The sequence below is a fragment of the Saccopteryx leptura genome, chromosome 5 (assembly GCF_036850995.1).
Source record: "Saccopteryx leptura isolate mSacLep1 chromosome 5, mSacLep1_pri_phased_curated, whole genome shotgun sequence".
In the NCBI taxonomy this organism is placed as follows: domain Eukaryota; kingdom Metazoa; phylum Chordata; class Mammalia; order Chiroptera; family Emballonuridae; genus Saccopteryx; species Saccopteryx leptura.
This window is the reverse complement of record NC_089507.1, coordinates 68,686,884-68,708,586: the sequence shown is the minus strand read 5'-3', so window position 1 is coordinate 68,708,586 and position 21,703 is coordinate 68,686,884. Positions and strand designations below refer to the sequence as shown.

General features: G+C 38.7%; 1 protein-coding gene and 1 non-coding gene across 3 annotated transcripts in view; one reads left to right on the top strand and one right to left on the bottom strand.

Annotated features, from left to right (window-relative positions):
- The window catches only part of KLHL8 (kelch like family member 8), a 52,445-nt gene that overhangs the window by 23,106 nt on the left and 7,636 nt on the right, over positions 1-21,703 (top strand). For both annotated transcript variants that reach the window (XM_066385028.1, XM_066385029.1), the window contains 6 exons: positions 736-1,284; positions 2,976-3,162; positions 9,992-10,135; positions 11,459-11,570; positions 20,363-20,531; positions 20,747-20,906. In XM_066385028.1, the coding sequence (XP_066241125.1) occupies positions 736-1,284; positions 2,976-3,162; positions 9,992-10,135; positions 11,459-11,570; positions 20,363-20,531; positions 20,747-20,906 (1,321 nt within the window). The remainder of the gene's footprint in view (positions 1-735; positions 1,285-2,975; positions 3,163-9,991; positions 10,136-11,458; positions 11,571-20,362; positions 20,532-20,746; positions 20,907-21,703) is intronic.
- On the bottom strand, positions 2,107-2,240 carry LOC136407361 (small nucleolar RNA SNORA5). The gene has a single exon (XR_010751906.1). It is a non-coding gene; the product is annotated as a small nucleolar RNA SNORA5 (small nucleolar RNA).

The following is a 21,703-nucleotide window of genomic DNA, read 5'->3' as shown; positions in this document are numbered from 1 at the left end:
TCATTTGTAATGGCAAACTATTGCAAGCAATCTAATCTTTCAATAATTAAGGTGGTGAGATTTCAGTGTTTTTATTACTTTTATATAAAATATATCACTTCAAAATAATTGAAATAGGAAATGGGAAAACTTAGTTAAGTCATTGTAACTACTGCTAAATACCAATTTATTTACCCAGTGCTTCAGTTTCCTCACTGATAAATTGTGGGTAATAATAGTTCATAGTCATAGGGCATTGGAACAACTAAGTGACTTAGAATAGTGCCTGACCTGATGACTACAGTTAAAATACTAGGTAGTGCATTTGAAAGTTGTTAAGATCTTAAAAGTTCTTATTACAAGGAAAGAAAAAAATAATTATATGAGACAATGAATGTTTACTAAACTTATGGTAATCATTTCATAATATTTATATTTATACATGTCAAATCATTATATTGTATACCTTGGACTTATACAGCGTTATATGTCATGGTTTGCTGTATATACGTTATATATGATATATACACATAGATACATGTATAAATGATAAGTGGCTAATTTGGAGGAAGAAAATTACTTGATTTTAAGAAGTTGCCCTGACTAAAAGTAAGTGACAAAAAAATTACATTGTTAAAACAAATGTATCATATTAAATTTGTCTGGAGTTATTGTCCCTGTTATAGCACATGCTTGATGCTGATCTAAAACTAATTGTGATTTTAAACTGAGCCTCTTTTTGTTTGTCTTAAACAGGTTGGCTCAAAGTTAATCTCTTGTCACAAACTGGTATTGGCTTGTGTTATTCCCTACTTCAGAGCCATGTTTCTCTCTGAAATGGCTGAAGCCAAGCAAACAGAGATTGAGATTAGAGATTTTGATGGTGATGCAATAGAAGACTTGGTAAAGTTTGTCTATTCTTCAAGGCTCACTTTGACTGTTGACAATGTCCAGCCTCTCTTATATGCAGCTTGTATTCTACAGGTTGAACTCGTGGCTAGAGCTTGTTGTGAATACATGAAGTTACATTTTCATCCCTCCAATTGCTTGGCAGTAAGAGCTTTTGCAGAAAGTCACAATCGGATAGACTTAATGGACATGGCAGATCAGTATGCCTGTGAACATTTTACTGAGGTAGTGGAGTGTGAAGACTTTGTAAGTGTGTCACCCCAGCATCTCCATAAGCTTTTGTCCTCCAGTGATCTAAATATTGAGAATGAAAAACAGGTCTATAATGCAGCCATCAAGTGGCTTCTTGCAAATCCTCAGCATCATTCTAAATGGCTGGATGAAACACTTGCACAGGTAGGGGCTGAAATAAGGTGTAAATCATCAATTGATGTAATACAATGTAAAAATATATACGACTGTTACTTTCCTCTTTACTCAGTGTACTGTTTATGTATAAATCTGAATTTGTTACATTTGAATTAGAAGTGTCATTCTCTGCTTTTTAAACTAATATTTAAAATGTATCTTGGAGATAATGAATATTTTATTTGTGCTAGTAGAAAATGATTGTGAGTAGACAGTTCAAAGTTAATTTAAAACTTGTTTTTAATAAGGTTTCTGAATTTTACTGAATTACTTTGCTAATGAAAGTACATTTATTTTTAATGCATATAGATTTGTTCTGGAAAGAACTGTAAGATATCATTTCCCATTTTCTTCTCTCACTAGTTTTACTTTTTTAAATTTCAGAAATGAGTCTCTATTTTAGTCATTTATTCTTCATTTCAATAGGTGTTACTTGAATAGGAAGATAATAGTCCTTAGAATTACTTTGAAAATGTTAGTCCAAAAAAAGTTTCATTATCTTGTAGTTGTATCATATTTTTGTGTATATGCATGCTTTTAACTCAGAATTGCATTACCTGGGTTTGATAATTGCCTTAATCCACTAGAAAACCAATGCTTCTTGAAAGAGAGGAATGGTGAGTGCCTCTACTAAGAGAGGAGATGCATCCATGAGTTAGTATGTAACCTTCCAAGTAACTGATTTAAAGAAAACAATACCTATTTGTTTCAGATCTGAATGTTTGTGTTTTTAAGTAAGAAATATATCACATTTTTATATGCTCAGTCTCAGATTTATTTATTTAATTATTTCTCCAGGTTCTAGGAGCTTGGTGTCTGTAACCAAATTTACCCCTGAGGCCCAGCAGAGGGGATCAGGCCCATGAGCCACACTGTTTTCATGACAGCCTTCTGGTGCAGTGCCTGCCATGGGTGGGGCAGGCCCAGAATTTGACGTGGCTGTGTCAGTCTTAGCTTTAAGGGCAAAAAGAAAAAAAAAGGTAGAGCAATTTTTTTTTAAGCTAGAGAGAGACAGAGAGACAAGAGACAGACAGGGACAGATAGATAGGAAGGGAGAGAGATGAGAAGCATCAATTCATAGTTGTGGCACCTTAGTTGTTCATTGATTGCTTTCTCATATGTGCCTTGACTGGGGGACTCCAGCCAAACCAGTGACCCCTTGCTCAAGCTGGCGACCTTGGGCTCAAGTCAATGACCTTTGGGCTCAAGCCAGCAACTATGGAGTCATGTCTAGGATCCCACACTCAAGCCAGCGACCCGGTGCTCAAGCTGGTGACCCTAGGATTTCCAGCCTGGGTCCTCAGTGTCCTAGGCGGATGCTCTATCCTCTGTACCACTGCTGGTCAGGCAGAACAGTTTTGTTTTGTTTGTGCCTTTTCTTTAGCAATAAGAGGCTTTCTAATATGACAATTCTCTTTTGGAAGTGAGAAATTTGAATAAAGACAATTGAATTACTTTAGTCAAATTAAGTCTGTATTTAAAAGGGGAGGATATATTTAGCATATAATCTGAATTGTTAGTGCCAACCAGTACTGGGAATTGCTTTAGAAGTTGGCACATTGTACTTTAAGTCTTTATGACGTGAGTTTGAAAAAGATAATATATTACAGTGAAAGTAGAGAATGAGTTATGTCCAGTTACGACTTAAATTTTATATCCACAACTATTCATGGCCTTAGGTTCGTTTGCCGCTGCTGCCAGTGGATTTTCTTATGGGTGTTGTGGCAAAAGAACAGATTGTCAAGCAAAATCTGAAATGCAGAGATTTATTGGATGAAGCAAGAAATTACCACCTTCACTTGAGTAGCAGAGCAGTACCTGACTTTGAATACTCCATTCGGACTACACCAAGGAAGCATACTGCTGGTAATTAAATTACCCATTTATCAACTGTGCTGGAAGGCGGTTGTTGTATTTGAGAGTTGGTTTTGTAAGCCCAGACTTAACTGTAAGATGATTAGTATCTGATTACTTTAGAGTAATAATTTGCAAATAAGGTTATTGATGAATTCTTACTGTACATGATTCAAATAGTTTTACCAATATGCTAAATTTTTTAAAAGTCGCTGACAGATAATGTATTATAGAATTGTACACCTGAAACCTATATAACCTTTATTAACTAATGTCACCCCAATAAGTTCAATTAAAAAAATAAATAAGTCATTACAAGTCTTGTAACTCTGAAGATCCTGCTGAAATGTCCCTTATTTTGTGGTTGTCCTAACTCCCTGGTCGGCAAACTGCGGCTCGCGAGCCACACGCTGCTCTTTGGCCCCTTGAGTGTGGCTCTTCCACAAAATACCACGTGCGGGCGCTACCTCGATAAGGAATGTACCTACCTATATAGTTTAAGTTTAAAAAATTTGGCTCTCAAAAGAAATTTCAATCGTTGCACTGTTGATATTTGGCTCTGTTGACTAATGAGTTTGCCGACCACTGTTAACTGTTCTGGATAGATTTAGTTAGTTCCTGTCATTTGTGCTTTTAAAACACTTTTGCACTTATTTTATTTTACTGTGTTGCATTGAAATTTATTTATTTGATATATTTTGAGCCCTTCAAAGCCAGGTAGTATCTTATTTGTATTCATAGTGCTAAGCATGGAGTTTGACTCATCTTATATGCTTCAATACTTGTTTTTTTGCATTTTATCAAATCAAGAGAAAGGTACTAAATCTAACATTTGTGTAACATACCATATTAAACTCTTAAAATCTGAAACTAATTTTTCAGGAGGCATGCTGTTACACTTATTTGCCAAATTTTCAGACATTATCTTTTCCCAAGTTCATGTTCACTTACGTTACTCTATAAATATAAAGAATATATTAGGAATGAGGGAAAATAAATGAAGTCTAAGAATTTAGGTATCAGCAGTCTTAACAGAGCCTGTCTCAAAATTTGCTGCTACCTAATATAGTTAACAAAAAAAGACACCTGGCCTGACCAGGCAGTGGCACAGTGGATAGAGCATTGGCCTGGGAGCTGAGAAACCAGGTTCAAAACCCCGAGGTCACTGGCTTGAGCATGGGCTCACCAGCTCGAGTGTGGGTTACTAGCTTGAGCATGAGATCATAGATATGACCCCAGTTGCTGGCTGGAGCCCAAAGGTCGCTGGTATGAAGCCCAAGGTCACTGGCTTGAGCAAGGGGTCACTGGCTTGGCTGGAGTCACCTGATCAAGACACATATGAGAAAGCAATCAATGAACAACTAAGGTGCCTCAACAAAGAGTTGATGCTTCTCATATCTCTCTCTTCCTGTCTCTCTCGAGAAAAAAAAAAAAAAAAAAGGAAAAAAAAAAGAGACCTATGGAATAGCCTAAAAACAAGAGGGCAATATTTGATTTTAATCCAAATAAAATAGTGGAATTTTTATCCAGATAATATGAAGAAAATTTGAATGTCATAGATCTGCCTATGAAGAAAGTAGTTCTAAATAATTTTAACAGGAAAAGGACTGCTAATTTATTTTTCTTTTTTATAGGTTGATTTCAGTAATTAAATTATTTTAAAGTATGCATTTCTTTTACTTGTGAATCCTGTTTTAGGATATCAAGATATTTCATGACTTCCTTCAGACTTAGGTTTGAATTCAGACAACATCTTGGCAGTCTAGGCTCTGTGCCAAACATATGCCAGACCTTCATGTACATTATTGCATATATGACTGCAAGAACTTAATGAAGGTGGTTTTAGTGAAGGATTTGATCCTTATGAGGTAATTGTTTTATTTTTGTGTGTGTAACAGAGACAGAGAGAGGGACAGATAAGGACAGATAGGAAGGGAGAGAGATGAGAAGCATCAATTCTTTGTTGCAGCACCTTAGTTGTTCATTGATTGCTTTCTCATATGTGCCTTGACCAGGAGGCTACAGCAGACCGAGTGACCCCTTGCTCAAGCCAGTCACCTTGGGTTCAAGTTAGTGAGCCTTGCTCAAACCAGATGAGCCCACGCTCGCTCAAGCTGGCGACATCAGGGTTTCGAACCTGGGTCCTCCGTGTCCTAGTCCAGTGCTCTATCCACTGCACCACTGCCTAATCAGGCTGATCCTTATGAGGTAGTTGTTATTCCATTTTGTGGGTGAGGAATCTGAGAATCAGAGAGGGTAAATATGCTCAAGGCCGCACAGAGAAATAGCAGATCCTGTTCTTATGCTTCATTCTGAGTTTCCTTTTCTTCCATGTCATGTTCCTAGGCAACCTATGCAGCCAAAATGCTGATTTCCATCTAAAGAAAATCTCATCAATGATTGGGGTTATATTCTGTGATTATAATTATAATTCTAGCAGTACCATTCAACATCTGGGCAGGTTTCTTAATCTCTAAAGGCTTGATATATTTATAAACAATTTTGACTGTATGATTTTTAAAGTCTCTTCTGATTTAAATTTTTTCTGACTTAAAATATTGAATTAGTTGGAAAAGATAGCCCATGCAGTTCTTTTCATTCATTTATGCAGTCATTCAGCAAACATTTATTAGTTGCCTACGAAGTGCAGGGTTCTAGGTTAGGCATTAGAAATGCAAGCACAGATAGCCAGCCCTGCTTTGAGAGAACTTGCCATTTGATGTAGGGAAATAAACGTGAATAAATAAATGTAATAAAGTATTACAAATGCTTTTTTTCCTTCTTTTCTAAGTGAGAGGACAGGAGATAGATATGTCAGGCACCCTGACTGGGATCCACCCAGCAACCCCTGTCTGGGCTGAAGCTGTACCCATTTAGGGCCATGCTCTCACCAAGCTATTTTTAGCACCTGTAGCAGAGACTCCAGGGAGCCATCTTCAGTGCCCAGAGCCAATGCACTCTAAGCAATTGAGCCATGGTTGCTGGAGAAGAAGAAAGAAAGAGAAAGGAGGGAGGGAAAGAAATGGAAAAGCGGATGGTTGTTTCTACTGTGTGCCGTGACCAGGAATTGAACCCAGGACATTTACACGCTGGGCCGACACTCTACCACTGAGCCCACCAGCCAGGGCTGAAATACTTTGATATAATCATAAACTATAGTGGGAAGCACAAAGAAAAGATTGGCTATTTTTACCTTGCAAAGGTCAGAAAAGGTTTTATTAAAAAAAAAAAAAAAAAAAAAAAAAAAAAAAAAAAAGTAGGCCCTGGCCGGTTGGCTCAGCGGTAGAGCGTCGGCCTAGCGTGCGGAGGACCCAGGTTCGATTCCCGGCCAGGGCACATAGGAGAAGCGCCCATTTGCTTCTCCACCCCTCCGCCGCGCTTTCCTCTCTGTCTCTCTCTTCCCCTCCCGCAGCCAAGGCTCCATTGGAGCAAAGATGGCCCGGGCGCTGGGGATGGCTCCGTGGCCTCTGCCTCAGGCGCTAGAGTGGCTCTGGTCGCAACATGGCGACTCCCTGGAGGGGCAGGGCATCGCCCCCTGGTGGGCAGAGCGTTGCCCCTGGTGGGCGTGCCGGGTGGATCCCGGTCGGGGCGCATGCGGGAGTCTGTCTGACTGTCTCTCCCTGTTTCCAGCTTCAAAAAAAAAAAAAAAAAAAAAGTAAACGTCAGTCCTGGTATTTAATAATATATAGGTGTTTTTCTGGGTACCACTTAGGGAAAGGGATATTCTGTTCACTTTCTATTTATTGAATGCCTAGCACATGACAGGCATATTAAGAGAATGATAGTTACCAAAAGGTTGCTACCAGAACATCAAGGTTGAGCACTAACTATAGTATATACGTGTTGCGGGAGCTTGAAGTTTTAAGAGAAAGAGGGAGAAAAGGTTGGGCACTGCAAGCCTTTGTGCAGTTCTAAGCCTTTATTTTGTAGGGAATGGATTCTCAGAGAGTGAGGAAGTGGTTGCCCGCGGACCAGCAGCATTAGCATTCACCTGGGAACTTGTTAGAACTACAATCTTGGACCTCCCACAAACCTACTGAATCGGAAACGGGGGCAAGGCCCCACAATCAGTGTTTCTATGCCTTTAGTGAACCATACTAAAATTTCAGTTTCTTGTTAATTGTGTTCACATATATAAGCATACTCCATTTTATTGAGCTTTGCTGATAATTGCAATTTTTTTGGAAAAATGTAAGACCTGCCAACAGAAAGAAAGATTACAACTTGCTGGAGGCTTTGATGATGGTTAGTGTTTTTAGCAAAAAAGTATTTTTAATTAAAGTGTGTACATTTTTTAGACCTCAGGCTATTGCACACTTAGTATATTACAGTACAGTCTAAACATAGCTGTTATATACATTGGGGAAGCAGACACTCCGTGTGACTGGCTGACTTGTGAGCTGGCTGTGCTGCGGTGGCCTGGACTGTACCTGCAGCATCTCCAAGGCGTGCTTGGAATAACACTGAGGTCGCCATGCTTATTTTTATTTACTTATTTTGAAAGATTTTGTTTACTGATTTTAGAGAGAGGCAAGGGAGAGAGAAAGGGAGGAAGGAGCGGGAAGCATCAACTCATAGGAGTTGCTTCCTGTCTGTACCTTGACCTGGCAAGCCCTTGGTTTGGAATCGGCAGCCTCTGCTTTGCAGGTCGACATCCACTCTGCCACCACAGGTCAGCCAATATTGCCATTTTTAAATGTACAAGTTAGTGGCATTGCTAATATTTTAAAGAAATTAACTGATAGAGGTAGTGAAAAGATGTTGAAAGAATCTTTTAATTAAATTGTTCTGTTGCCAGTCTGAAAGCAAAAAGACTAAGTGATAAGAGAGGACAGGGTTTTGCGGTAGTTGGAGAAGAGCTGACGAGGGCTTGCACTAAGGCAGCGGCAGTGGGAACAGCAAGGGAGAAAGGACACCTCAGGGACGGAAGAGAGAGTTTAGTATGGGAGGAAGGGAGATCTTTTTGAACATGATGGGTCTAGGTGCCTATGGGACATCAAGTGGAAATGTGGTTTAGAAATATAGACTGGAAGGCATTATAATACAGATGGAATGATTTTTAAAATTTTATTTAGAAAGTTAAATTTAACGGAGTGACATTGGTCAATAAGAGTATGTAGGTTACAGGTAAACGTTTCTATAGTATCAGATACTTGAACTGTTGATTATGTTGTTATCCATCACCCAAAGTCAGATTATTTTTCATCACCATATATTTGTCCCTCTTTACTCCTCTTCTTCATCCCTCAGATGGACTTTAAAATAAAGGAGTAAACTTTTCCCATGTTAGTGTGAAGTGTGTGAGAAGTAGGCTAACGGTGAAACATGGGAAACACAGGAAAGGCCCTAGTCACTTGGCTTAGTGGGTAGAGCGTCAGCCCAGTTTGCGGACATCCTGGATTCGATTCCTGGTCAGGGTACAAGCCACCATGTGCTTCTCTCCCTCTCCCTGTCCCCCTTCTCTCTCTCTTCCCCTCTCGCAGCCAGTGGCTTGATTGGTCTGGGCATCAACCTCAGGCTCTGAGGATCTCTGGTTGGTCTAAGCATCAGCCTCAGGTGCTGAGGATAGATGGGTTTATTCGAGCACTGGTCCTAGACAGGTTGCCGGGTGGACCCTGGTTGGAGCACATGTGGGGGTCTGTTTCTCTATTTTCCCTCCTCTCACTTAAAAAAAAAGAAAACAGGAAAGAGAGAAATGATTAGACAAAAAAGGATACTTTGATATTAGGGAAATCAAGAGAGTTAAGGAATTTCTTTAAAAAATGGAGTGATCAAATGTTGTAGTTGTGGGCTCCGGCCAGGTAACTCAGTTGGTTAGAGCGTTGTCCCGATATACCAAGGTTGTGGGTTCAATCCATAGTCAGGGCACCTATAAGAATCAACCAATGAATGCATAAATAAGTGGAACAACAAATTGATGTTTCTTTCTCTCTTTTTCTTCCCCTTCTGCCCCCCTAAAATCAATAACAAAAATGTTGCAGTTGTTTTCAGTAAGAAATTAAGAGTTTGCCTGACCAGGTGGTGGCGCAGTGGATAGAGCGTTGGACTGGGATGCGGAGGATCCAAGTTCGAGACCCTGAGGTCACCAGCTTGAGCTCGGGCTCATCTGGTTTGAGCAAAGCTCACCAGCTTGGACCCAAGGTCGCTGGCTTGAGCAAGGGGTCACTCACTCTCCTGTAGCCCCACGGACAAGGCACATATGAGAAAGCAATCAATGAACAACTAAGGTATTGCCACGAAAAACTGATGATTGGTGCTTCTCAGCTTTCTCTATTCTTTTCTGTCTATCCCTCTCTCTGACTCTCTCTCTGTCTCTGTAAAAAAAAAAAGAAAGAAATTAAGAGTTCATGAATCTTACCTGACCTGTGGTGGTGCAGTGGATAGAGTGTAGACCTGGGATGCTGAGGTCCCTGATGGGAAATACTAGCCTTGCCCAGTCAGGGCACATACCGTAAGCAGTCAATGAACAGCTAAAGTGAAGCAACTATAGTCTTGTTTTCTCTCTCTCTAAAATCAATAAATTAAAACTTAAAAAGAAAAGAGTTTATTGGGTCTTGTTTTGACCTTAGCAAGAACAATTTTACATAAGGTAAAGCTCTAAACCATATCATAATGGGATTTTAGCAAACAGAGGTAGCTGACATATCCTGTTCTTTGAGAAATTCAAATGAAGAACAAAAAAATTTAGATTTTTTTAGTAACAAGAACATTGCTACCTACATAACTCATTTTTTTTTGCCATTAATCAAAAATTTGACTTCCTAAATATTTTTTTCATACTAATTTTTTAAAAATTAGGGAACTATGATTATTGACCTCCATTTTGTGGCTTTACTTTTAGGTGTGCTGTTTTGTGTAGGTGGTCGAGGTGGGTCTGGTGACCCTTTCCGCAGCATTGAATGCTATTCCATCAACAAAAACAGCTGGTTTTTTGGACCAGAAATGAATAGTCGAAGGCGACACGTGGGTGTAATCTCTGTGGAAGGTGGGTTCACTATTGTCTTAAATTACATCACATGATTATAATGTTCTTTTAAAATATTTGAATTTTGAGAATAATAATAAAATGTTTCAATATATCAATAAAATATTTGAGTGGTGATTATTTACTTGCTTTATGCCCATTGATGGTCAGTGTACAATCTCTTGTCTATACAGTAGTTGTTTTACGAGAGACAAGTATCAAGGAAAAGGGAGTTAAACTATTCTCAGTTATATTTGCAAAAGAATCAAACTAAAGAAAAATGTTTATTGAACCCCCCAAATAATAAATATATCATATATTAGCATTTTTCTATACCCACCTAATTAATATTGAAATGAGAATTTTTTTTTTTTTACTGGTTACTGAAAGTGATTAATTGCAGAAAACCATGGATAAATGGTTAGGAGACTTTTTAAAAATTATATACTTTTATTCTGATAATAAATGTATACATGCTTTTTGGGAAAATATGAAAACATTTTAATAAAAATATCATCTGTGACCCAAACACCCAGAAATAATCAGTTAATATTTTGATATGTAATCTTTCCAAATTTTGTGTGCATTTTTATTTCATTTAGAAAATGTTTGATCATATTATATTGTTTTACCTATTTCTTTTTCTTTTTGTTTCTTTTTTCTCCCCTTAAGTGAGAAAGTGGGGAGGCAGAGAGACAGATTCCCGCATGCACCCAGCAAGCACCCTATTGGGCAATGCTCTGCCCATCTTGGGCTGTTGCTCTCTTGCTCAGCAACGAGCTATTTTAGTGTCTAAGGCGAGGCCATAGAGCCATCCTCAGCACCCAGGGCCATCTTGCTCCAAGTGAGCCATGGCTGTGGGAGGAGAAGAGAGAGAGAGAGAGAGAGAGGGGAAGAAGGGAAGGGGTGGAGAAGCAGATGGTCGCTTCTCCTGTGTGCCTTGCCCAGGAATCTAACACGGGACTCCACACACTGGGCTGACACTACCACTGAGCCAACCAGCCAGAGCCTTATATTTTTCTTTAAGAGCATTTTTTCATTTTACTAAACATTCTTAGAAAGCATAATTACTCATTTCATATACTAAGTAATAAAAAGTTGGGAAACCTAAGGAAGGGATAGTGTTGGAATCTTTAGATAACTTCATGTAGAACAGCACATTCCAGGCATATTATTAAACAGAAGCTTACATTTACTTTTATCTGACTGTGGAAGTGACATTGATCATAATGTTGAACAGAACAGTACTTGGTGAAAATTATGCTGTTCTAATTATATATTGATTATATATATAAATAACTTCATTTATTTGGACTCAAATAAAAATACTTCTTTATTTGACAGGTAAAGTGTATGCAGTGGGTGGACATGATGGAAATGAACATTTAGGTAGCATGGAGATGTTTGATCCTCTCGTTAATAAATGGATGATGAAGGCATCAATGAACACAAAGAGGTAGATCATGGAAATTTATTTTGATTTGTTGGTAGAAAATGAAGAAAGCTTCCTATGATTGAAAGGGTTAATTTTTTACTTATTTAGAACATTTAAATACCTTAAATACATTTTGTTAAGGCATCCAGTATGATGCTTTGTTATAATTTTTTTATTTTCTTGAGCATCAAAGATGGAATCTTATCTTAGAGTATGAAAATGATAGTTTATAGCAGTGATTTTCAACCTTTTTTGAGCTGCGGCACATTTTTTACATTTACAAAATCCTGGGGCACACCACCTACCAAAATGACACAAAATGACACTCTAACACAGTACATATTATACATATAGTTAATAATATAGTTTCTAAATGTATTTATACTCACTTAGTGTGAAACTTGGGCCTGTTTCGATGAACACAAAAGGGATATCCTGGCAGGAATGGTAGAAGGACACACACGAAGCTCTTCCTCAACAGTTCTCAGTCTCTCTGTTTTTAGTTTTTATTGCAGTCAAGCTTGAGAAGCTCAGCTCACATAGATATGTGGTTGAAAATGGGAGCAATGTCAAAATAGCTTTGTTGGCCAGAATGGGGAACTCCTTGGCAACAGATAACCAAAAACTGTCCAAAGGAAGATCAGCAAACTTTAGCTTTAAAGTTAGATAACATTGTGATGCATTTTGATGTATTGTATATCACCCTCGCGGGGGCTTCTTTTAAAAAGAAAAAGGTCAAATATCTATATACACCATCAGGATAGACATAACCAGCTGAGGCTGAGGCTTCATCTAGGGGTGGCAACATTTACCTCCAGTCCTGACCAGGATTAGAAATCGGGACCATGGGGAGGAGTAGCAGCTTCAACTACTCGCTGTGGCCACACAATGACAAGTGCGTGGCAGCCCGAGCGGGGACCTTCCTGGGTGTGGATGAGAGGCGGCCTACTATTGGTTCATTGCTAGTGGGATGAATCCTAGAAGGTGATTGGTCAGTGAGCGTTCCCTGTGCCTTCACTCTTCCTGTCGCTGATAGCTGGAGGGATTGTGAGGGGAATGTTTATGTTTGGATGGAGGCGGCTGGCGGCGGGCTGGATAAATAGCCTCCGCGGGCGTATCTGGCATGCAGTCCGTAGTTTGGGGACCCATGTTTCATTTCCCCACAGCACACCTGACCATGTCTCACGGCACACTAGTGCGCCGCGGCACACTGGTTGAAAAACACTGGTCTATAGTTTTCACTGACACCTGAACATGGACTTTTTAAAAAAAAACTTATTTTGAAATAATTTTAGACTTTTAGAATGTTGCAAAAATAGTAGAATTCCAGTGTCATGGTTCTTATGTGGAAGTCATTTTGCTCCCCCTATGAAACACTTGACTACGTTGGGGCGTTTTGGGTTGTCACAACTTGGGTTCGGGGCAGGGAGGTTGAGGGAGGTGCTGCTAGCATCTCGTTGGGAGAGGCCAGGGATGCTCCTAAAGATCCTGTGATGCACAAGAAAGTCTCCTACAGCAAAGACGATGTGGCCCCAGATGTCAGTAGTGCCGAGATAGAGAAATCCTGCTGTATACTCATCACCCAGCCCCCATATGTTGACATCTTCTACCATCATAGTACAGTGATTGAAACTGGGAAATTAATGTCAATACAAAACTATTCATCTGTAGACCTTATTCAACTTTTGCCAGTTTTTCCACATGTTCTTTTGCTTCTAATTGGTTTTTCTTTTCTAATTGTATTGGCTAATAATTTAATATAGTGGGTTTTTTTGCCTTGTTCCTGAGCTTGATGGAAATGTCTCTAGTGTTTCCCTGTTACAATAATGGCTTTATTTATTTTTTAATTATTATTAATTTTTGTCTTAAGTGAGAAGTGGGGAGGCAGAGACTGACTCCTACATGCTCTCCAACTGGGATCCACTGGCAAGCCCCTTACTGGAGGATGCTCTGCCCATCTAGGGCCGTTGTTCCGTTGCTCAGCAACCAGGCTATTTTAGTTAAGCCTGAGGCAAGGCCATGGAGCCATCTTCAGCACCCGGGCCCAACTTGCTCAACCGATGCATGGCAGCAGGAGGGGAAGTAAGAGAGAGAGATAGAGAAAAGGAAGAGGGGGAAGGGTGGAGAAGCAGATGGTCGCTTCTGTGTGCCCTGACTGGAAATTGAACCCAGGATGTCCATATGCCAGGCCGACATTCTACCACTGATCCAACCGGCGAGGGCCAAAGTAATGGCTTTAGAACTAAGGTATATGTATTTTAACATGATAAAATACTGTATACCAAAATTTCTATTCATTATTTTTATCAAAAGTATTAATATTTCAAATATTTACCCACAATAATTTGAAATATGTGTTGATAAATGGATCAGTCTAAAGGGGAGGAAGATTTTTAGTGATATGACTTAGTAAATATTGACTAGCCTGTTCAGAATTTTTTAAATGACTTGAATACCAAATTTTTAAATATTCTTAAGTGGAAGGATAGCTAATATGCGATGAAATCAGGATTCAGAAACTCAGTAGACAAAACACCCTCTACATCATTGTTTTCCAACTGTGGCACCATTATCTCGGCACAACTGTGGTTGAGAAACCCTGCTGTAGATCTAGAGGTGAAACCTAGAAATATTAAAATTGGCATTATAGGTTAAAATCTACTTATTTTTTTAGAAATCAATTACAACAGTATAGCATAGTGGGAAGTCAGATGCGTGATTATGTTTCATATGGAAAATGTACCCAAACCAATATAAAGCACAGCTCTTAAAAAAATATAAAGAAAGGGCCTGACCAGGCGGTGGCACAGTGGATAGGGCGTCGGACTGGGATGCGGAAGGACCCAGGTTTAAGACCCCAAGGTCCCCAGCTTGAGCGCGGGCTCATCTGGCTTGAGCAAAAAGCTTGCCAGCTTGGACCCAAGGTCGCTGGCTCAAGCAAGGGGTTACTTGGTCTGCTGAAGGCCAACGGTCAAGGCACATATGAGAAAGCAATCAATAAACAACTAAGATGTCGCAACGAGAAATTGATAATTGATGCTTCTCATCTCTCTCCATTCCTGTCTGTCTGTCCCCATCTGTCCCTCTCTCTGAATCTCTCTCTGTCCCTGTAAAAAAATAAAATAAAATAAATTTTAAAAATATATATATATATGAAGGAAAAAAACAAATATAATATAGTTTACTACACTTAGAGAATCGAAGCCTTTAGATCAAGCGAGATTGTAGTGTGTACTGTTCTTTATGCTGATTTCTCCATATTTATAGCTGTGCTCTCAAAGTGGGATATGCAGTATCATTTGGGGTGAGGGAATGAAAAATGAGATTCTAGGTACATTCTTAATTTCATCATTTCAAATTTATTTAAGGGTACGTTTTATAAAGAACATAATTTGTTAATACAGTAATTTTTTTTTTTTTTTTTTTTTTAGAGAGGCTGACAGAGACAGGAAGGGAGAGAGATGAGAAGTATCAACTCATAGTTGTGGTACTTTAGTTGTTCGTTGATTGCTTCTCCTATATACCTTGACAGGGGTGGAGGGTCCAGACCCCCCTTGCTCAAGCCAACAGCCTTGGGCTTCAAGCCAGTGACCCTGGGATCATATCAATGATCCCACACTCAAGCCGCTAACCCCGCGCTCAAGCTGGTGAGCCTGCACTGAAGCCAGTGACTTTGGGTTTTGAACCTGGGTCCTCAGCTTCCCAGGTCGATGTTTTATCCACTGTGCCACCACTGGTCAGACTGTGCAGTAATATGTTTATAATATGAAAGTAATTATCGTATATATAGGGCTGCAGAAAAATTGTTATAAACGTGGGCTGTATGTACGTACAGACTAGTAGGTTAGTAAGAAAGCTGAAAACCAAGGGATCTGGTCTGGAGACATGAGCACTTAAAAAAGTATCTAGATATTTTTAGAGGGAATAAATGTTTATGTATAGTTCAACATAATACTATAATATCTCCCAATTACTGGAGTTATATATGAATATGTCAGAAAGAGAATATGTTTTCACGCCAAATGGGAAATTAAATTAGAATACTTTGTCTTTTTTCAATTTAAAATTCAGCAAATAGGGTGGGGATTTCAAAGCCTGAGCTTAATTAACTTACATACCTAGGTACTACAATAATTCTGCCTCTTTGTTTCAGAGGGAAAATGTAATAAAGGAAAAAAAGGGGCTGAGTAATTATTCAAAACACTGCTTAGGAGTAGCTTTGTATAGAGAACAAAAATCAGAAGATCTCTATTCCAACTTTATTTTAAACAAACTCAAACAAAACCTAACTTCAAACATTACGGTTTGTATGGTTTGTAAACTGCAGCAAAGTTCTATGAGTTAAAAATGACTTGCTACCAAAACAAACAATTTTAAGTTAAACTGCACATGGGATACATTGCAATCTACTTTTCTATTCTCTTATCAGTTTAACATCAACTACAAATATTTTTAGCTGTGTTACTGCATGTATTATAAGTATGAAAGATTAGAACTGTGAAAAGAGTTCTGCTAAAAAAGAGATTTTTAGCCTTTTTTTTTCTCATGAGGAGAAAGACTCGTAAGGAAAAAACTGATTATCAAAATATGCTGTTACTTCCCACTGTCTACAAGTGACATTTTAACACTTTAATAGGGTTTGATTTGTATGTTACATGGTAACTACAAATAAATAGCTTAAGTTGTAGGCACTAATTAAAATAAGGGAGAAAACTCCAAAGTAAGATTTTTTATCTTTATGCTCTTGCCTCTTTATCATACTAAGCAAGTTTTTAGCCAAAAATTGAATGAAACTTCTCTAGCAAAATAGCAGTTAAATTTCTTTAATCTTTTTTTTTCATTAGTGTGAGAGAGAAAGGGACAGACAGACAGGAAGGGGGAGAGATGAGAAGCATCAGTTGTTCATTGTAGCTCCTTAATTGTTCATTGATTGCTTTTTCATGTGTGGCTTGACTCAGGGGCTCCAGTTGAGCCGTGACCCCTTGCTCAAACCAGCAATCTTGGGCTTCAAGCCAGCGACCCCATGCTCGAGCCAGATGAGCCTGCACTCAAGTCGGTGACCTTGGAGTTTTCACACCTGGGTCCTCAGCATCTTGGACTTACACTCTATCCACTGCACCACTGCTTGGTCAGGCAAATTTCTTTAATCTCCTAAAACACACCCTGAGCATTTAACAATAGCTATTCAACTATATAAAAAATAAGAGATTTTGTCATATTATTTGCTTACAGTTTTTATTTCCCCAAATCATTTTTTGAGTATGTATTCCAAAGGCTATTTTCACATGTAAAATATCTGGTTTTCTTTACTATTCTTGCCTTCTTTTTCATTTTTACACTAAAATAGATGGTGGTATGGTTTTATTGAAACTCCCTCATTCTAACAGAGCATCTCTATGGGTTTATTTATTCAACAGATACCAGTTAAGTGACCATTGCAAGACATACCGAGTACTGAAGCTACAGCAATAAATAAGACAGCCAATGTTCTTACTTCTGTAGAGCTTACATTCTAGGAGGGAAAATACAAATAAAGACATGCTTACAAGAGCAGTAGTAATGTTTGTACAGGGTAAGCAAAGGGTGTTATAGAGTGGAAAAGAGCCTTTTTTTAACAGATGAGAGGAAGGGAGATAGTGAGGCATACCCCACATGTACCCTGACTGCGATCCATCGGCAACCCCATCTGTGGATACCGGCACTCGAGTACTGAGCTATTTTTAGTGCCTGAGGCTGATACGCTTTAACGGAACTGTCCTCAGTACCCAGGGCCACGCTCAAACTAATCCAGCCACTTACTGCAGGAAGGAAAGAGAGGGTGAGGAGAAGCAGATGGTCACTTCTCCTGTGTGCCCAGGAGACCAGGAGTTGAATGCCAGGCCAATGCTCTATTCACTGAGCCATTGGCCAGGGCCAAGATGTTAATGAACTAACCTAAGATCTGAAGGGAGAGAATAATTTAGCCTAATTAAATGGTGGTGGGTGGAAGGAGATGGAGAATCTTTGAAAATCTGGAGGTGAACAAGTACAGAGCATGAAAGACATCAAGTGTGGGTGAGAGAGCAAAGGAAATAGTGTCAAGAAATAAGGTTGAAACCGGAAGCAAAGAATGAGGGCCTTTCAGGTTTGCCTAGGTTTATTTTATCTAGTTTTTTTAATCTAGGCTTTGAAATACACACACACACACACATGAATAGCAAGGGAATGATACAATCACATTTCTGATTTCTAAGATCCTCTGCATATGAAATGGGAAAGGTTTTGAAAAGGACCAGAGTGAAAACAGTCTGAGAGACCAAAAGGATTATTGTAATATTTCAGTCAAGAAATAAGGGTGGCTTGAACTAAAGTAGTGGGAGCCGGAAAGAATAATAAGGTCGAGGCAAGGATGATCCTTCAGTTCCTGGCTTAAGCATCTGTAAGCAGACAGTGATACACTTTTCTGCATTAGGCAAAACAAGGCAGTGAACAGAATAACATTTTTGTTTTGTCTTGTGATGGGTCTGTTAGTTTTCTATTGCTGTGTAACCAATTACCACAAACTTAGCAACTAAAAACAATATCCATGTATTAGCTCACAGTTCCATAGGTCAGATACCCCACAGGTTTGACTGGGTTTTCTGCTTACAGCCAAATCAAGGTGTAGGCTGGGCAAGGCTCTTATCTGGAGGCTCTGGGGAAGAAACTGCTTCCAGAGTCATTAAGATTATTAATAGAATTTCGTTCCTTGTGATTGTAGGACTGAGTTTCTCATTTTTTTAAACAGAGAGAGAGTTAGAGAGATAGACAGGGACAGACAGATAGGAACAGAGAGATGAGAAGCATCAATCATTAGTTTTTCGCTGCGCATTGCGACACCTTAGTTGTTCATTGACTGCTTTCTCATATGTGCCTTGACCGCGGGCCTTCAGCAGACCAAGTAACCCCTTGCTCAAGCCAGCGACCTTGGGTCCAAGCTGGCGAGCTTTTGCTCAAACCAGATGAGCCTGCGCTCAAGCTGGCGACCTCGGAGTCTCGAACCTGGATCCTTCCACATCCCAGTCCGACGCTCTATCCACTGTGCCACCGCCTGGTCAGGCTGAGTTTCTCATTTTTATTTCTCATTTTATTGGTCAGGCCAGAGGTTACTCTCAGCTCCTAGAGACCTCTCTCAGGGTTTTTTTCCCCCAAGTGGTCTCCTCTGTTGTCAAACAAACAGTGGCATGTGGACTCTTATCTTATTCTTTAAGTTTCTGACTTGTCTTCTGCTACCAGCTGGATAAACCTCTCCACTTTTATACGGCTTGTGTAGCAGATACTCAGGTAATCTCCCCTTTGCCGTATAATGTAGCATGTCATAAACAAAAACTAGAGGGTAAATATCCTGTTGAGGACATCTTAAAAGTCTGCCTATCACAGGGAAGTAGACAGTTAGTTTCATTTCAGATTCAACTTAATGTTGAAGAGCCAGCAAGACAGATTAGTGGTAGAAATTGCATATATATCTGGAAATATATACTTGAATTATAACTCCATGAAAAAAACGAGATCTCTTACAGTGAGAGAGGATAAGGTGATAAGAAGTCTGAGGGGGCTCATAATTTAATGATGGAGTAGAGAAGAAAGCACTGATAAAAGAAGCTGAAAAGCACCAGCCAGAGATGTATGAGAGAACTCCAACATGTGATGTCATAAAAATCAAGGGAAGAGTTTTTAGGAATAGGAAATAGTGAATATCATATACTCTTGTGCTTTGGTGTGTGAAGGAGGAGGAAGAATTAATAGGCACAATTACTTCTGCTATCACAACCTTATGTTCCTAGAATGCACATGTGTTCACACACCTGAATATTTTTATAACCACAGTATTTTATAAGTCATTGCTTTAGACTCAGGAGGAAAGAGGGTTAGGCGACTGAAAATGAATGACAACATAATTCTTGAGAATTCTTTCTAGGATATTCTTTTGGTAAACTTCAAGTTAGAATCTCAGTAGAACAGCTGTTCTCACCACATGACCGTATCTAATACATAGCACTAAATATGGGCCAGTCGCAGTTCTTGGTGTTTTGCCTATATTAACTCATTAATATCAGCTGTGTCTACTCCTGTCTCAAATGGGTTAAAGATGAAGAAGCAAGGTATTAGCAATTTACAAAATACACTACTTTATTCAAAGTACAAACCAAGCCATGACAGATAATAGTTTTAGAATAGTTCAACTTTTGATTGTTGCAATGTTGTTTTTTAAGAAATTTGTGTAATCTTTTTCTGATCATCATTACACTGAATTAGTTTTTAACATGGGTTAAATCTCTTCTGAGGAGAGAAATAAATGCCCTACATAAGTAAAGCAATGTAATATAAAGTTATAATACAAAAATTGATGTTCTTTTGTGTGATATATCTAAACCCTGCAACAAAATGTGCTCTGCAAATTACATGAATTTAGAAATGGCATTGACTTCTGATCTCCTTACGAAACCATCTGTCAGTTCATCAGCTTCTCAATTATGCAATTAGGTTTTACTAATTGAATGTTTTGGACACTATTTATAGTATTTTGTTGGGTCTTAGTTTATTATTTCATTTGAATTTGAAGTAACCTGTGTAGGCTATGCATTATAAAACTCCAGAGGGCACTGTTCACATAGACTTCCACATGTGGCCATGCTGTAGCCATCTATTCAGAGCCTTTAGTAAGTCTAAATGTAATGGGAGGAAAACATTGAAGTTTAACATGATGAATGACTTACATTAGCACAATATATTTTTTGCTACCTGTTTTTTGAAAACAAACCCGGATGCTAAAGTGTGCTTAATCATCTTTGCAGGCGAGGAATTGCCTTGGCCTCCTTAGGAGGTCCGATTTATGCCATTGGAGGGTTAGATGACAACACTTGCTTCAATTATGTGGAGAGATATGACATAGAATCTGACCAGTGGAATACAGTGGCACCAATGAATACTCCCCGCGGAGGGGTCGGCTCTGTGGCTCTAGTAGTAAGTTATGTGGCAACTTGCTCACTGAATTGCATTGCATCTCATCCTAAGCAAATAAGAAGAGATCTGGTATATTCATATCATTAGTATGCCATATTGATATATACACCACATTTCACAAAACGCTTTCTTTCAAGATTCTGGCCTACCATCAGGATCATATATAAATCAATTCAAAATCTAATGTGATGTGTTTTTCTTTTCTCTTTACTTAGAGCCATGTTTATGCAGTAGGTGGCAATGATGGAGTAGCTTCTTTATCTAGTGTGGAGAGGTATGATCCACATCTGGATAAATGGATAGAAGTTAAAGAGATGGGTCAACGGAGAGCAGGCAATGGCGTTAGTGAGCTCCATGGTTGCTTATATGTTGTTGGTGAGTGGATGGTATTTCTCTGGCATAATTTATTACAGGATATACAATTATAGTGTTATAAAACAACAAAATAACACAAATTATATTGCATTTAGGTTCAAATGGAGTCAGTCCTAAAACTTGCTTTTGAATTCTTAGGATTCACACTCATGCTTTTTTGTTTATATATTCCTCTTTTATGTTTAAAACTTCTACCTCCATGTTTTTACTAGGAGTAACAAGTATATCTAAAGTAAGGGATTAGTTTTAAATAAGATACATATTTTTTAAGGTAAGGATACAAATTGAATGTGCTTTGCTAAAATCTTTAAAGATCTAAAGCATATTTTTCTCATCTCATGGGTCTTATGTTGAATAAGCAAACCAATAGATATTTCCTATGCATAATGGGTATTGGCATCTTTATATTGCTTTTTGACTTAATGAATTACAGAGTTGGGCAGAACCATACTCAAACTTTAATATGAATATGAATAATATTAGTATAAATTGTTAAACTGCAAAGGAGGAGCCCAGATTCTATATTTCTAACAGTTCCCAAGTCATAATTGATGCTACTTCTGGTCCATTCAATGCCCATATTAAAGCTTTAAAGGACCAAGAAATGGGAATGATAATGCCTGTCCTTCAGGAGTGTTTTAAGAATTAGAGCTAATATATATATGTTAAGCATCTCAAACTGCATCTGGTACTTTGTAGTTGCCCAATACATAGGTAGCTATTGATATATTGGGATCAGTAGTGAGTTCAGAGAGGTTGTCACTAGCACACGTCATAGTTATGCTGATGTAAATTGT